Source organism: Canis lupus, chromosome 17, assembly GCF_003254725.2.
Source record: "Canis lupus dingo isolate Sandy chromosome 17, ASM325472v2, whole genome shotgun sequence".
NCBI lineage: Eukaryota > Metazoa > Chordata > Mammalia > Carnivora > Canidae > Canis > Canis lupus.
Genome location: NC_064259.1, coordinates 43,821,661 through 43,837,769, shown reverse-complemented (window position 1 = coordinate 43,837,769; position 16,109 = coordinate 43,821,661). Strand labels below are relative to the sequence as shown.

Sequence of the window (16,109 nt, the reverse complement as noted above, 5' to 3'; positions counted from 1 at the left end):
ATACTGACAACACAGTGACATAGAATGCTAATGTCACCAGAGATCATCCGAGTTTGCAGATCAAAATATAGTTGATAGTAATCACACTATAAAGAAGCTTTTATAAAAGTAGCTTGTCTCTATAATTCATCAAACCTATCCCTTTACATCACAGAGAAAAGCCTGCACCATTCCACTCACTGTCCTCCTGGAACCCACCTTGCTGTTTCTTGACTGGATGCTTTCTTTTTGCCACCCTGTCCTCCCTTCAAGTACTCCCCTCTTTCCTATCCAGATCTTACTCAGGACTTACTGTATAGTAAATTCTCCCACTTCTCTGTGAGATTACTTTACTTGCCAAATACAGCATCTCCCTCTTTTGAGCAGCTGATTTAGCCGGTTAGAGTGTTAGTCTTTCTGCATAGTTGTTAGTGTTCTTAATTTCATGTTCTGGTTTACTCTTTTGAATTAAGAACTCCTTGAGCATGTGGATCACAGATCTCACTTTTTGTGAATCTCTCACAGTAACCAAAATGATGCTTCACATCTAATGAACATATGCTCTGCAGTTACGGGTTCTTCATCCCAAATGGGATACAGAATCCCATGTTCCCCTGCTTTTCACAGAATGAGACAATGGAGCCTTCCCACATGTGTCTGTAACAATGCCCCAGTTACTGTCTTGAGCATCCCTCCTGTGGGTAAGGTTGCCTGATCTAGCACATAATAATACAGGGCACTCAATTAAATTTGTAGTTAAACAATGATTTATTCTCTTTTTTATATAAATGCATTCCTCAATTTTTTGTTTAGTTTTTATTTAAATACTAGTTAGTTAACATACAGTGTAATATCAGTTTCAGGTGTGTAATACAGTGACTCAACACTTCCAAACATTACCTGATGCTTATCATGACGAGTGCACTCCTTCATCCTCATCCCCAGTTTTTCTTAAATTTAAAATTAAGAAATCTCTGACCTGCATGACTTACCTCGCTTGCCTTGTCCTACTCCTAGCCCTGTGGGATCCTGTTTTTATTTAAAATTTTGATATTTGTTCAATAAGGATTTTTTGCCTTAATTTTATTTTTGAAAATATTGCATTAAAATATTATATATCTTGATTACTGAGTTCTTTGGTGCCCCCTTAAATGTCATATCTGAGGTCAGTGTCTTTTTGCCCTCTCCCTAATTCCAGGCCTGCTCTGATTTTATTTTTTCATTTGTCAAATGGTGATAATGAGATGCCACTGGCAGGAAGAAATGATCCCAGTGTCTAACACTTAGTATTTTGTCAGTAATCATTTTGTATATACACATTGTCTTGATTTTTTTTTTCTTTTAGGTTGAAAAGTTCAGTGATCCAGTCTCCTTTTCTCATAGCCACATTTTATATTTTTTATTTATTTATTTATTTATTTATTTATTTATTTATTTATTTAACATTTTATTTATTTATTCATGAAAGATACAGAAAGAGAGGCAGAGACATAGGCAGAAGGAGAAGCAGGTTCCCTGCAGGGGACTCAATCCCAGGACTCCGGGATCATGACTTGAGCCAAAGGCAGATGCTCAACCACTGAACCACTCAGGCATCCCTCATAGCCACATTTTAAACCAAACTCATAATTGTTAGTTTTTTAAAGTAAGTTTTTATTTCTCTCATAAATAGAAAGGGCATAGGAAATCTGGTTCTTAGAATGATCATGGACTAGACCTTCTCACATTTTAATGGAGAACATCCTGTTTGTAAAAAGAAAGCTAAAGAGAAAAGAAAGCAGTTTTTGGCTGCTACACTTGTGGCATACCTTGAATATGCAGACAGGGCACCAAAGTCTCATTTGCTACGTAACCAGCTTCTCTCCACAGATAATGCAGCACATTGTTCTTCTCCATATACTTGTCTTTTCTTGGAGCTATTTGTACACTGATATTTTAACTTTGTAAAATGTTACCACTCTATTTTGAGCTCTTTCTACTTATAAACTTCAGTGTATACACATGGAAGGGTCAGAATATGAATTTAGGGAGTGGAAAAGATAAGGGAATTTTTAAGATTTTAGATGTTTAAAAATATACAGTCATATGCCCTGGTTTTGGCTTTTTAATAAAAACTGTATAGGGTTATACATCAGCTCAGAAAAAAATAGTTAATTAAGCAAGTTACAGAAAAAAATGACTGCTTTAAATCTAGTTGTAAGTAGATCTGATGTGTATATACCACCTCCAGAATTTTGTCATTGGAAGAGAATATTTAGAAACCTCTTGAATGGTATTTCTATGGATCCTCAAAACACACTATCTTGTTATCATTTCATCAAATATACAACTTACTATAGAGACCTACATGACTCTACAGAGACTTGAGTATGAAACAAGAATGGACTCACCACGAAGACCATGAATAATTAAATTTGTAGGGTATTTGACTAAAGGATAGATAATTTAATAGATTTTCAAAGCTTTTGAAAAGAATTTTCTCTTAAAGGGAAGATACTGCCATCTGTAAAGTTTTGTAGAGCTTTTCATCCATGGGAATTTTGTTATTGCTATTATGGTTTTAAAAGGATAATGGAGAATCTATTTTGTCTGTTTAATTGTTTTCCTTCAGCCAAGAAAGAAAGAAAGAAAGAAAGAAAGAAAGAGCAAAGGAAAAGAGAAAAAGAGATTATTCAGTGAAACTTTCAAACTTCCAAGTGAATAATTTATTAAAGAAGAATTTTTTGGATTTTTCGTTTGTTTGTTTTGCCTTTACCTCTGCCTCTTAGAGTCATAAGAGACATTTTCCTTATGACTTCAAGCTATGGGTTCCTTATTATCATACTTTGCATACTAGTGCATGATAGCAGAGAGATTACAAACACTGTATTTTGTAGGAAAGCATCCTTTTTACTTTGATACAGAAGTTACAATATGGCCTAGAATATATTGATATGAAATTCTGAATTCTAGTGATTTATTTTAATTTTTTTCTAATTTAGTTCTTATCATCTCAATCATTTTCTATTCAGAGCTGTGCTTACATAAGACAGCAGCAAAAAAAAAAAAAATTGTATTTGAAGGCAAAAGCAAACATCCTGTGTTTATTTAATTGATGAATGTCTGGAGCAGGAAGAAAATATACTTGCATGAAGTTAAGTATGGACATATGTGTAAACCATCCTGAGACTGTATTATTTTTCTGCAATTTAAATTTTTATTTCAGAGAAAACTAATTTTAGAGACAAATCATAATAGTTGTGTATTGAAAAGAGTTTCCTCTCTCTCTCTTTTGCTTGGTTTCTACCAGTCAAGTACATTTCCTTTTTTTTTAATTTTAAAATTAAAATTGAATTATCTAACCTAGAGATTGTTTCTCTTCTCTTAATAGACTGGAAGAAAAGAAAAAGGAGATCCTCTAAACATTGCAATTGATAAGATGACCAAGAAAACAAGAGACCTAAGGAGACAGGTACTGTTTTGTTTTTATTTTAAGTGCATGGTACTGAGTGGCGGTTTCCAAGAATGTCCTTTCTCAGGGTGCCTTCTTAGAGCTGACATTCAGGTTACTATTGTTCATAGCATCTACATATACACAGAAACATTTCATCAACAAGGTAGAGTCTGGGGGATCCCTGGGTGGCTCAGCAGTTTAGTGCCTTTCTTCGGCCTGGGGCGTGGTCCTGGAGTCCTGGGATCGAGTCCTGGGATCAAGTCCCACATCAGGCTTCCTGAATGGACCCTGCTTCTCCCTCTGCCTGTGTCTCTGCCTCTCTCTCTCTTTCTCTTTCTCTGTCTCTCATGAATGAATAAATAAAATCTTAAAAAAATAAAACAAAAAAACAAGGTAGAGTCTGTTAAACAGACAGATGTGACAGCCTCAAGAGGTGTGATGAAAACACCCTCTGAAGAGAAAGGATGCTCACTGCCCAGAAACAATCTTCCCAGGTATAAACTTGAATTCACCACCTTCAACATCTCTTTTTTTCAGTTTTCCAGATCCAGGTATACAAAGAGCCAGTCTCTGATTTCTGCTGGTTCTTACTTATCACAACTCCAAAGACCTTAAATGAATAAACGGGAATGCTAATGGTTAATGAGAAACATAACTCTTAATCTGATGGGCTAATTAAGGTCTCTGACCCTATGACTTATTCTCTTTGGGAACACAAGTCACCAGGAGAATGTTTGCCTATCAGATGGCTGTTTGGGAACCTGGTGGGGCGGGGGTGGGGTGGGGGGGGGTGGGGGTTGGTGGGAAACAAAGAGAGTTTGTTGGATGATTTGAATAGCTAATGGTATCTCTGACAGGTCTATTTTGGGGGATGCAAAAAATCTTGGTCTGGGCCCCATTTCATCTTAAAAGTGCTATATTAACCCTGGTAACCCTATTGTCTTGTAACCCTTATTTCATTTGTTTCCATGGTGAGTTCCAGTTTCTTTGGTAATGTTCTTTCTGGAAGAGTTATGCCATCCATTAAATTACAATAAATCCCCTCTTAATTTCCACATGAGAGGCATCCTATCTCCTACTGGTAGCTTTTGCATATCTCCATCCCATTTATTATAAGTGTTGATTGTGTTAGTCAGCTAACATCAACCCCTTCCCTGAGGCAACAGCAGCCTTACTTTCTACGGTTGAAAAAGCTAGACTGGCATGGCTGCATCTAGCACTTGCTGCTATTACATGTCAAGTACAGACAAGATTAGCAAGGTACCTAGGCAAGAATGATCAAGGAGTTTTTTAGAAATAGTTTGAATGAGAAGAAGACACCCCTTCTAATTACTACTGGGAAGCTTCTCGGCTTACTTTAGGACATCATCTGTAGGTGTAAATATGCTTAAGCCAATGTCTTCCACAATTAGTTCTGGAACATGAAGACTGATTTACCCAGCTAACAAGTCCTTGTGGGGGAAACATTTGCTTTTTATTTTACCTTAAAACGAGGGAGAATAAAACATTGCCCTATACCAAATGGATATTTGGCCAGATCTATCTCTTTGCCTTCTTAGACCATCTCTTTACACAAATCCTCAACTGATGTGACATGATCTGGGTAGTAGGCATTGGGACTGGGGTTAATGAGAAGCTCTGAATCAGGTGTCTAGAGCCCAGGGTTTTAATTCTAGCTCTGCCAGTGGACTAGTTGTGTGACTATGGATCTACCATCTCTTCATCTTGTTTGCTTATACATAAAAGTAGGGCACTAAACCGAATTTGTAACTTATCTATAAGCTGTGTAAGATTGAATGGGTGCCAAAAAAAAATCTGCATTTATTTCCTGTGCCACAGGTCCTAATGCTTGATAATCACAAATTCTGAAGCAGTGGGAGTACATATTCTTTAAGCCCTTTCTTTGGCTAGATTGTCAGCAAGGCAAAATTCATGAACTGAGTCTTCTCACCTCCTCAATCACTTGGTTTTAGTAGAAATCATTCTGTCATATTCAGGAGCCAGCAACCTCAGCTTTCTGAGCTTATGTACCTATCATAGCAACATTTTTTGTCTTATTAGCAAGGAAAAGTTAAAGTAATTTTTACTCTGGCTAAATTCTCAGAAAAGGGTTTATTCTTTTTAACTGAAGATAGTGATGAAATTTGAAGATGGAATTGATGGGGAAACTTGAAATGTTTTGGTGACGAGTTCCTTGGAGCTTCTTTTAGGACGGCAGTGGAAGGACTATGTCATCCTTTGAAACCATTCCATGCATGAAAGAATTATTTTTCTACTCACCTTTCCCAAAGATTGAAAGGAATAGGGTAAAGAGAATTGTTTCATGATATTAAGATCCAAAAGTTATGGCATAATTTCACACCACATCCCCAAATTTGGTTCAAACATCTTTCTCTTTCCCAATTTGCCTTTCTAGAACTAAGATGGTTCCCATCTGTCAGTTCCATCCCTACCCATATGTTGGGATATTTTTGTCTTTCTTTCCATCTCTTCTGTTTCTCCACATACACCTGTAGTGGTATAAAAGCTTCTCTGATCTAAACAGAAGCTACCTAGCACTTGCACAAATGGAACATGAAACAACTTTGATTAGCATGGCTCAGGTAGACTTTCATCTTAAATTTGGGGAGCTAGTTAATTGGGCTAACCAGGTTTTGTCTGAATATCTGATAGCAGCTAGGTAGCATGGCCCAGTGAATGCTAGTGGTTGAAATAAATGTTTTCCTGTGGCTGAAACACTTTCTGTTCTTTCCATTACTGACAAACCTTATTAGAAGAGATTTTAAATGAAAACCCACCAGTGTCCATGTGCCTTTCCCTGCACACATGCAATCCTGTATACAACATTTAGAGCCATAGAATCATAATGGGGGAAAAAAAGGCTGAAAGCAAAGAAAAACACTTCTAGTGACTTTCCTTAAGTTTCTACTCCTTCAGTTTCCTGCTTCTTCCTTGTAGCCCCAAGGTTGGGCAATGTCCTTCAGAAGGGTGATTCTGGAGTCTTGCAAAGTTCTGGTCACCAAATTAAAAAGAAATAAAGTCAATCATGATCATTATCTTGGACTTCCCTAATTAAAAAAAAAAAGTAGACTTAAACTTATTTGAAAAAAAATCAAGTGATTGAATAAAAAGGATTTCTGTCTACATAGGATTTTCAAGTAAGTGGATCCCTTTCCTTTAGAGAGTGATATATTGTAGATCCTCCAAAGAAATGGGGAGTCTTATATTATGAAAAAGGTTGCAGGAAACCCAGGGTGTTATTTAAAATTGATTGGCTTAGAACATCTTGCCAATTAAACCCATGAGAGTGGGCAGTGGTAGAGCAGAATCCTCCTAAGAGTATTTTGTTTAGAATTAAAAATGGATTTAGGGGAATATAACTGCCAGCTTTAAGCATTATGTTTTAATTTTAGAGCTGCGGGCACAGTATGCCCATGTCTGAGCTATTGTCACTGCTGTGATTCTGGAATCAGACCATTATAAAAACAAAAGCTTTTGGCTGACTCCCTGCCTGGATACCTAGTAGCCCACATGGTCTACCCATCCCTTAGAGAGGACCCAGTCTGTGTCTGCCAGCTGCTCTTCAATGTCCTCCTTCTATGTGCCACCTGTGAACTATTTTAGGCATGGTCGCTTGATTTTCTCTAAGCTTATAGGGATGCTGGTCTATTCTGGTTATTATTTTGGTCCTGTTTAATATTAGTCCTATTTTCCCCCAAGTTAATAAGCAAATCAGGACCCAAATACTACCCTACGAGAAGCTAATAAATAATAATCATAACAAGATAGGGTGTTGCTAAACTTAGCAACTCCCTCATTCCCAAAACTAATCAAAGGTCTAATTCTTGTCCCTTCACCCTTAATAGCCATCACAATAATTCCAGTAATGAGATTCAGTAAGTGTCAACTTGACAAAAGTGTCAATTTTGCTGTTACAATCAAAACACTTTCAACTAACAACAAAAATTATGTATAGATCCTTTTACATTGGGATGAACTCTTAATAGAATAGATTATGTAACAAAGGATTTAAAAACAAACAAAAAATGCCTTTGGGTTGTATGTTTAAAGGTGTATTTATTAAGACCCTGTATCCACAGAGAACTTATATAAGAAACATGACTAAAGATAGGCAATAGTTAGCAGCAGCTTCTGAAATCACTGCCTACAAAATAAAAACTAAATTATAGCTAACAGACATTGAGTCTGTGAAACACACCAGACTCTCTACTAAGTTCTCTCCATGTATGGATCACACTTAATCCTCACACCAGCTCTATGATATAGAAAAGATGTCATCATGTCATTTTACAGATGAGGATATGAAGTGAAGTAATGCACCCATGGCCACATGGAGTATGGATACATGGAGGTTTCAGCCCAGGCAGCATGGCTGTAGGGTCTTTGCTCATAACCCTTCCCCATCCTGCCCCTCCATAGATTCAGCATATGCAGTTGGGTGGCGTATATACCAATCTACTCTGGTGATCCAGTTGGGAAAGAAGAAAGGTTCACATAAATATATAGAGGTGCTTTATGGTTTCCAACAGCACATTTACTAATTCAGGGTTTGGGTTGGGTGACATGTACATGCTATAGTCAGAAAAAGAAATCTATGGTGAATGTCAAAAATATGGTTCTTAGTTGTGTTATGATATTGTCTCTTAGGTTTCCAGCTGTTATGGTTCACTGGGTCCTCTTTTTAAAAAGTGCTATTGTGTTTAGGTAGCTGGCTTCTCAAAGTGTGAATTATAGATTTTACAAAAATATTTACAGAAGAAAGGAATTTTAAGATATTCAATTCTTTTTCTTGCATCTGCTCATGATGGGGCCAGTTATTTTTAAAGTCATTGTAAGAAAACATTTTAAAATCATTTATTTTCAGACTTAAAACTGCTTTTCCTCATAAGGACATGAGGCTATCTTTATGACTATAATAAAAATAAAGTAATAAAATAAAATAAAATATTGATTTCCTCCAAATGGTAAGGTTTGTGTTCTTTACTGAAAACCTATGTCAGAGCTAATAATCCCTAGAGTTGTTCCCCAGGTCAAGATTGCCTTCTTGCTGTAGAAATATGGAGACCAGAAAATGTCCGTATAGTGATTGGGATTTGAAATACAGAACATAAACAACTCAGAGACAGGTGAATACAAATAACATCAGAAGCACCAAAGATCAGAATCATAAAGGCAAGTAGGAGAAGGACAGAAGTAGCAGAGGGCTCAAGAGCACTGTGAAAGGCCATCATTTGGACATGCCTCTTGAAAATGGGTTATATATTCAAGCCATCTCTACCTTAGGAAAATCCTGGTATGACAGCCTGAAAGTCAGAGCACCACATATTTATTTATCTTCTGGGAAATACTCATTAAAATAAATTCAAAGTACACAATTTCATCAGTTGGAAACAGTTCTTAAAATATCACTATGGAAAAAAAAATATATCACTATGGGCAAACTCTTCCCTTATATAGATACTTGTTCAAGTCATGAAGTGATTTAATTTATTCCTATAAGCCAGCATATAGTTCATTATTCACATATTAACACAGGCTTGTATAGGAGGCCAAGCTTGACCTCTCCCTCACTAGCAAATCACAGAAAGAGTTCACAGAAATCTCTAAATCACAGAAAGAGATCAATCACAGTAGCTTGATCAACACTGAATAATCAAATGATAAACTGTACTGAGCGGAGGGCTCTATAATATATATGTGAATTGGAAAATGTTCAATCAGGTAGTTCAGCTACTGATTTGTTCTTTTCTGCTAATATCTCTAGGCCCTGGAAGTAAGGAAAAGTAGAAAGGGGAAGGATAAATAGCAATGACAGAGACCCAAAACAGATTCAAGAGAATGTCTGCATTTGATCTAATCTCTGACACCTTCTCCTGTTCTAGGCAATGAAAATGCCATTAAGACTCTTGACCCTGACACTGGACAATCCACTATAAGGTTATAAAAAAAAATTATATCATATTGTCTAGGATGAAATTCCTCAGAAGGAAATTTTGGAAGATTGTCAATGATGATTTAAACAACAAGGATTTTTTTTTTTTTTTTAAAGAATGTCATTTGCTTACCAGAACAGTCACGTTAGAACACTCATCTCGATTAAATGAAGTTGGCCCATATTCATTGTTGGAGGCTATGTTTAGACTGGGATTTCTTATCCAAACCTGTCACTGAGAGGGAGTTAATTTTAAAGTGTGTTGTACAAGAGTTTGCCACTATGGCCTGAATTGAGGTTTTTCTAGGGTTGATGATAGCAGCTAATCGCCTTGATTCTGACTGCAACATGGATCGTTGCAGCCAGTTTGTGGTCAAATATATATATCTTCCATTTGACCCCTCCTTGCTGAAGTTATCTTTTATTTCCTGAAACGGCTGCTAGCATCAGTTTTCCCAGGGGAAATTTCCATCAGACAGCTGATATTTCTTTATCTCCCCATTTCCCAAGGAGGCTGAATACATCTGAAATTTAGAAAGTCATCTTCCTACAGGCTCTGCCTTTCCTTCTGTAGCCACCAGCTGTGGTGGCAGCCCATATCCCTAGGATCTCATCACTGTGTGCCTTCCTGACTCCCATGAGTATCACTAATGATGGCTGAGGGAATTCAACAGTGTTCATTGCTTGGATAGAAAATTGTTAAGAAGAGGATATTGCTTATAATGTCCATCTATTTACTTTATATGCCCTTGACCAATCTTTGTCTTTCTTGGCTGAATGAACTTTCCAGTATACCTGAAATCCAAATCCTCACCTCACCCCTTCCCTACACAATTTTGTGCTTCCCACTGTAATTAACTTTCCAAGAGGATCATAGCCCAGTACAGCTCCTCCCATTATCATTCCTTAAATTCCCGTCAGTCAGTCCAGTGGATTTCAACCCCTACATGCATGTCCAGTCCTTCCTATCCACTCCCATTGGGACTGCTTAATTGCTTTTCATAAGAATCATGGTCAGAGCCTCACAACCAGCCTTCCTACCTTCAGCTTACTCTATCTCCAGCAGTGTAAGTCAGCATTCACACATCCTCATGCTTTTGCACTTGTTTCTGCCTAGAATGCCCTCTCTCCCTTTTATTTTTCCCAAGAAAATTCACAATTTTTCTGAATGCTCTCTCTCCCTCTTTTTTTCCCCCTAGGAAATTCACAATTTTTCCTACAAGGCTTAGTTTAAATGTCACCTTATCATCACAACCTTATCCAATTCCTATAAACAGGGTTTACCCAGTAGGCTCTGGAGCATTTTAAAATACCCTTATTATGACACTTTTTACAGTAGATTTAAGTTATTTATGTTCTTTTGCCTATTCCCAGTGTTATTTTTTGTTTCTTCAGGACATATCCTAGTGGCTGAAGTAAAGTAAGCCTACGCCATACAGGGATTGAAAGAAGAACCGCCTGTATGTAGCCTTGGCACCTAAGAAATGTCACAGCCATCAATTAACCTTCATTCTAAACTCTCATGTCTCTGGTTCCATTGTTGTAACAACTAGATTTGTTAAAAAGTCCACTTACATTGTGATAAAATAGCTATTTACATTTTAAGAGAGAACTTCTCTGCCTCATTCCAGAAGTTTCCTGTTGCTGGACTGGCTTTAGAAAAGTCCCCTCAAGAACCTGCTGAAATGCAGATAGACAGCCCCACCTTGGGAGATTTTGATTTCATGTGCATATGGTGGGTGGCACATTAAACTCCGTATCACCGTAATAAGCTTTCCAGAAAATCCACGATGTTCTAGCAGGTTTGAATTCCTCTGCCTTTGTTTCTGAAAGTGGGAATGTTCAGACCTCATTACAGTATGTTGGGGAATGTATCTGAGGACTCCGAAGCCTTCCAACTTCTCTCTAATCCTCTACTAGAGCCTCTGCTTCCCCACTTCACAGATATAATACCTGTTGAGAGAGAAGGAGAATCCATGTTTGAGCCTTCTCTCCTTATGGACCAAGTTTAGAGATGGATGGTCTGTCTGATTGCTCACTGTGCCACGTGCAGGCCCGGCAAAGGTGAGGCAAGTGAGGCACTAGCCTCAGGTACAAAATTTAAGGCATCACCAAAAAACTCAGTAATCAAGATAAATAATACTCTTATAGTATTTTAGAAAATAGAAATTAACACAAAAAAATCCATTATGAGCAAATTATCAACACAGGGCAGTTACCAGAAGCTGGAATAAAAACAGCAGAACTGATTCTGTCTTTATTTTACAGTGTTGCTATTTTGTTTATGATGGGTGAATCTATCCTTAGTCTTGGCTCTGCTCCAGAGTTTCTATCTATTAAAGTCTTTACTGCACCTGCTGTATGAGAGTTTCCCCTGAAAGTCTCAATGTCAAGAGGTTTCCTTTATTTCCCCTACATTAGTGGCAAAAGAGTTGACTTCTAAATTTTATGAGACCTTGGACTCCAGATTTGAAGACCTATTTGAATTGTGGTATCTTTTAGGTTGTCTTGCTCCAAATGCATTTCTTCTCAATATTTATCACAGTGACATGGGCTTTTTATGGCACTCTGAAGTGCTTCAGAGAAAACGGAGAGCATTTTAATACTGCTGATTTACTCTTTCAGGTCTACGGTAATTTCCTTACTGCCTAATTATAAGGCTCAGTTTAATTTACTCTACACATAATGTTTACTGATGCACATATGGTGCCACATTTCAGGAAACTGTACCCAGAACAGGTATTTTTGTCAGGTGGGAGCATGGAAAACTTCCTTCATATACAGAAAAAAAAATGCTAAGAAATGTTATTGTCTCAACAAAGAATGTCCCCCCCAAAGGGAGGGAGAAAAAAAAAACGCATCTATCTTTAACTTCATGAAAAAAGATGCAGTCCCTTTAAATGCTTACTTTAAAAGCTGAATGATGATTTTATATTACATGTGTACAAAGATTTTGTACACATAACTGGAAAGTTACCCCCAAAATTTGGAGGTAGGAATTGGAGAAAAAGAGAGCCAGGAAAGAAAAGCAGTAATATCTTCTGAGCTTTCTTCTTAACTATCTGAAAAAGGAAATATGGATTCAGTAGTTATGGATTCATAGACTCTTAGAGGTAGAGGATACCTCTAAGTTTGTTTGCTTATTTTAATTTTTTTTTAAATTTATTCATGAGAAACACAGAGAGACAGAGACATAGGCAGAAGGAGAAGCAGGCTCCTCCAGGGGAGCTTCATGAGGAACTTAGTCCCAGAACCTCAGGATCATGACCTGAGCCAAAGGCAGACACTCAACCACTGAGCCACCCAGGTGCCCCAGGGCAAAACTTTTTTATTCAGGCTCCTTAAGATCCTTCCATCAGCCTCTGATTTGGAGATTGGAGCTTATCCCTTCACTCAGCAATTTTAGTTGTTAGAAGTTGAATTAAGATCAGTGATTTTGGGATCCCTGGGTGGCTCAGTGGTTTAGTGCCTGCCTTTGGCACAGGGCATGATCCTGGGGTCTCAGGATCAAGTCCCACATCGGGCTCCCTGAATGGAGCCTGCTTCTCCCTCTGCCTCTCTTTCTGTGTCTCTCATGAATAAATAAATAAAATCTTTAAAAACAAATCAGTGATTTTGTAATTATCAATCACTGATATTGTTTTTTTTCTGCAAAACTTTTTTTTTTAAACTTGCCTATGTTTAAGACCCAGATAAAAGTTTCAGTAAAGCACTGTATTTAGAGTTCCAAAGACTTACGCAGATAGAGTATTACTGCATGCGAATTCATTGCTTCACAATTAATTGGCTTATCTTCCCATAGTTCTGAATGCTAACAGGCATACATTTAGGAACTGAGCAGCTGATGCTGTCTTGTCACTGAGATACCCTCAAATAATCAACTCTCATGGTCGTCTGAGCCATTGCTCTCATTTGTATCTGGTTATGGACAAAGGTCAAAAAGCAAAGCTGCCCACTGAAGCTGATGTTTGTTTAGCGTCCATTCTTTCCTTAACACTTTACCTACTATCCCTATGACAATTCTGTGGAGTGAGGATTACTATCAAAAGATTTTATTTTTTTCAGAGTAGAGTATTGAAGTTCCAGCAATAAAATTAAATTTCTTAATAATACAGAACTCTTAAGTTAGAAAACCCAAGTGGGCTGACTCTGAAGCCTGTCCTTTTAATGACTGTAGTTGTTAAAGTTGATACACTTTGGTCTTAGTTTATAGCTTTTATTAAAATTCCCTTAATAGGACAAGTGTAAGGTAAATATTAATTAATAATGAGCCTTGAGATTCTCAATAATAATCATAATAATAGGCTTCCTGTTTAATAAAGTCACTATTTTTTTTCTTTAACCATCCATACCTGTGCCCAGCCCACTTCAAGACACTGTATCATGAATGAGATTCTGATAATTATTTTTCTAATTAATTATAGGGGGGGGAAAGTAAAGGACTTTCATTTTAGCTGGGGGATCTCTGATTAAGTGCAGGTCAGGGAGACTAGCAGACCTGCCTGGTATATTCAGTGGGAAACAGTTGAATGGATTATGCTGTAGTGTTCCAGGATTACAGGAGAATCATTTGTCCTGAAGACTTTGGTGATCAGAAGAGATATCCCATCTGACTCAACCATAGGTGCTTGTGAGAAGTTTGGGTAGATAACCAGTGGCAGCCCCTCCTTTCCCTCCTACACTTCCCTGGTTTGTCAATTGGTGTATTAATCCTTTTAACTGTTAAGGGTGGGATTTCTATATTTTTATTTGATTCCTTTTATTTTAGCAAGGATTAGGCTGCCTTAAATAGCTATATTCTAAGTTATAATGTGTATAGGGGTGACTGAAAAGCACCTTTGGTCATGGCAAGCTGGGTGATCTGAGCACTTGAGCAGGGAGAGGGAGGGCACAGAGTTGCAGGGGCAAGAAGAAGTCAGCACTAGTGAAGTATGCCTGACTAAGCAGATTTCCCACAGCCCCCTTTGAAATCTGCAGGCTTAGATCAATGTGACCCTGAGGCTGTATCCATAGATGCCATAACTAGTTGAAAGTGGATCACTTATGACTGATCATCTAGTCATTGTGTCTGCATATCACCATAGCAACTTGCTTGCCTGGTGCTCTTTGGATGCATTCTCTGTTTAGTCAGTCTGTGGAAGTACCCCGGTTTTGTTTGTTTCTTTATTATTTTTTTATGGTGTTTTTTGTTTTTTGTTTTTGTTTTTGCAAATTAGGGAGAAATAGTAGGATTTGGAGTTTAGTCCAGATTACAGCACCTATGTCAGACAAGTCAGGCAACCTAGCCAGATACCCTCCTAATTCCCAAAATTTGGGGGAAAAGTCAACAACTTCTATGCTTCCATCTAACCTTTCCTCTTAATTCCCTTCCTCAAAGCTTCTGCTACAAAAGGAATCACTTAGAGACCATTGCAATAGCCTGTTTTCTAGAAGAGCATGAGGCAAAGGGAGAAGAAAAGTCAACTTGGTCAGATAATACCAGTTATACTGGACACTTGGGCGCTCTTTGAGGCCATCTCTAGCCTCCTCAGTTTCTCAAGCAGGTGGGTCCAGCAGATGCTCAGTCATAAGCAGGCAATGGGTGAATGGAGCCTGAAATAGCCAGGGGATTGCTGTAGTGATGCAACAGTGACATGGACAGAATGGAATGCTATCACCGTAAAATCCATCGATGAAACCATATAGAACAAATGCCTGCAAACTACTACCTGTGACCCCAATCTGGCTCTCTGCCTGTTTATGTAAATAAAGTTGTATTGTCAGCTCTTGTGCTGCAGTGGCAGAGTTGAGTAGCCATGGAAGACATCAACTGGCTGCAGAAGCTAAAATATATACTACCTGCCCTTCACAGGAAAGTAGGCCAACCTTTGCTCTAGAAGTAAGTCTGCTTGAGATGAAACAAATATGGTGTAAGAGCCCAAATTTCCCTGAAAAACTGAGGGACCTTAAATCTAACCCAATCGCCTGCCTTTCCCTGAAACATATTTAGCACCAGTGTCATTTTATAGGATTTCTCCACACTTGGAAATGTGGAGTAATCATTGGGCCTGTCTGAAATGAAGTCCCTCTAGGGAAAAATTCAGCAGCTGTTGGAAGTGCAATGCTGTGCAATAGTTAAAGACAAGAAGCAAAGAAGTATAGCATATGGTGGCAGCACTCTGGAGAGCGAAGTTAGCTCAGAGGCACACAGTTATCTATAATTGGAATAGAGCAGAGGAGCATGGTGAATGGTTTTCCATTTTAGAAAATATCATAGGCTCTTTAATGACCACAAATGGTCAGAAGCTTCAGAGGTTCATTTATTAGTAACATCTGAACCAACAAGTAAGGGCCCATCATTCCTCTTCCTTTACCCAACAGTATCTTATTCCATTTCCCATCCTACTCAAGTGAAATAAAGTGGCACTCATTTGAATCTGATAGCTGGAGTGGGAAATGGTGAGTTTTGGCTGAGCTTCTCCCAGGTGCTCTTGTATTTACAATGAGGATTCTTCTGAGACCCACAGGTCCAGATGATCTTACCCAAATTCTACTACAAATTTTATGACACTGTGGCAGGTATGTACAATTGACCCCACCAGAGAGAAATATGGTTTTGGAGAGTTGTTCTCTGTATCTTCCTTCAAACTCTTTAACCACACACCTTTATAGGCTTCTACTGTTAATCTACCATCAAATCCATCCGATCAGTGATTGTTTCTCCATATTGCCTAGGCAGTTGTGGGGGATCGAGTAGCATTTTAT

The 16,109-nt window shown here is 38.0% G+C and overlaps 1 protein-coding gene and 1 long non-coding RNA gene across 10 annotated transcripts in view; one reads left to right on the top strand and one right to left on the bottom strand.

Moving 5' to 3' along the window:
• CTNNA2 (catenin alpha 2) overlaps positions 1-16,109 on the top strand; it is a 1,086,013-nt gene that overhangs the window by 812,154 nt on the left and 257,750 nt on the right. For all 9 annotated transcript variants that reach the window (XM_025453745.3, XM_025453746.3, XM_025453748.3 and 6 more), the window contains one exon: positions 3,350-3,430. In XM_025453745.3, the coding sequence (XP_025309530.1) occupies positions 3,350-3,430 (81 nt within the window). The remainder of the gene's footprint in view (positions 1-3,349; positions 3,431-16,109) is intronic.
• LOC112664289 (uncharacterized) overlaps positions 10,619-16,109 on the bottom strand; it is a 69,827-nt gene continuing 64,336 nt past the window's right edge. The window contains exon 5 of the long non-coding RNA XR_004806171.2: positions 10,619-11,318. This is a non-coding gene — a long non-coding RNA (uncharacterized LOC112664289). The remainder of the gene's footprint in view (positions 11,319-16,109) is intronic.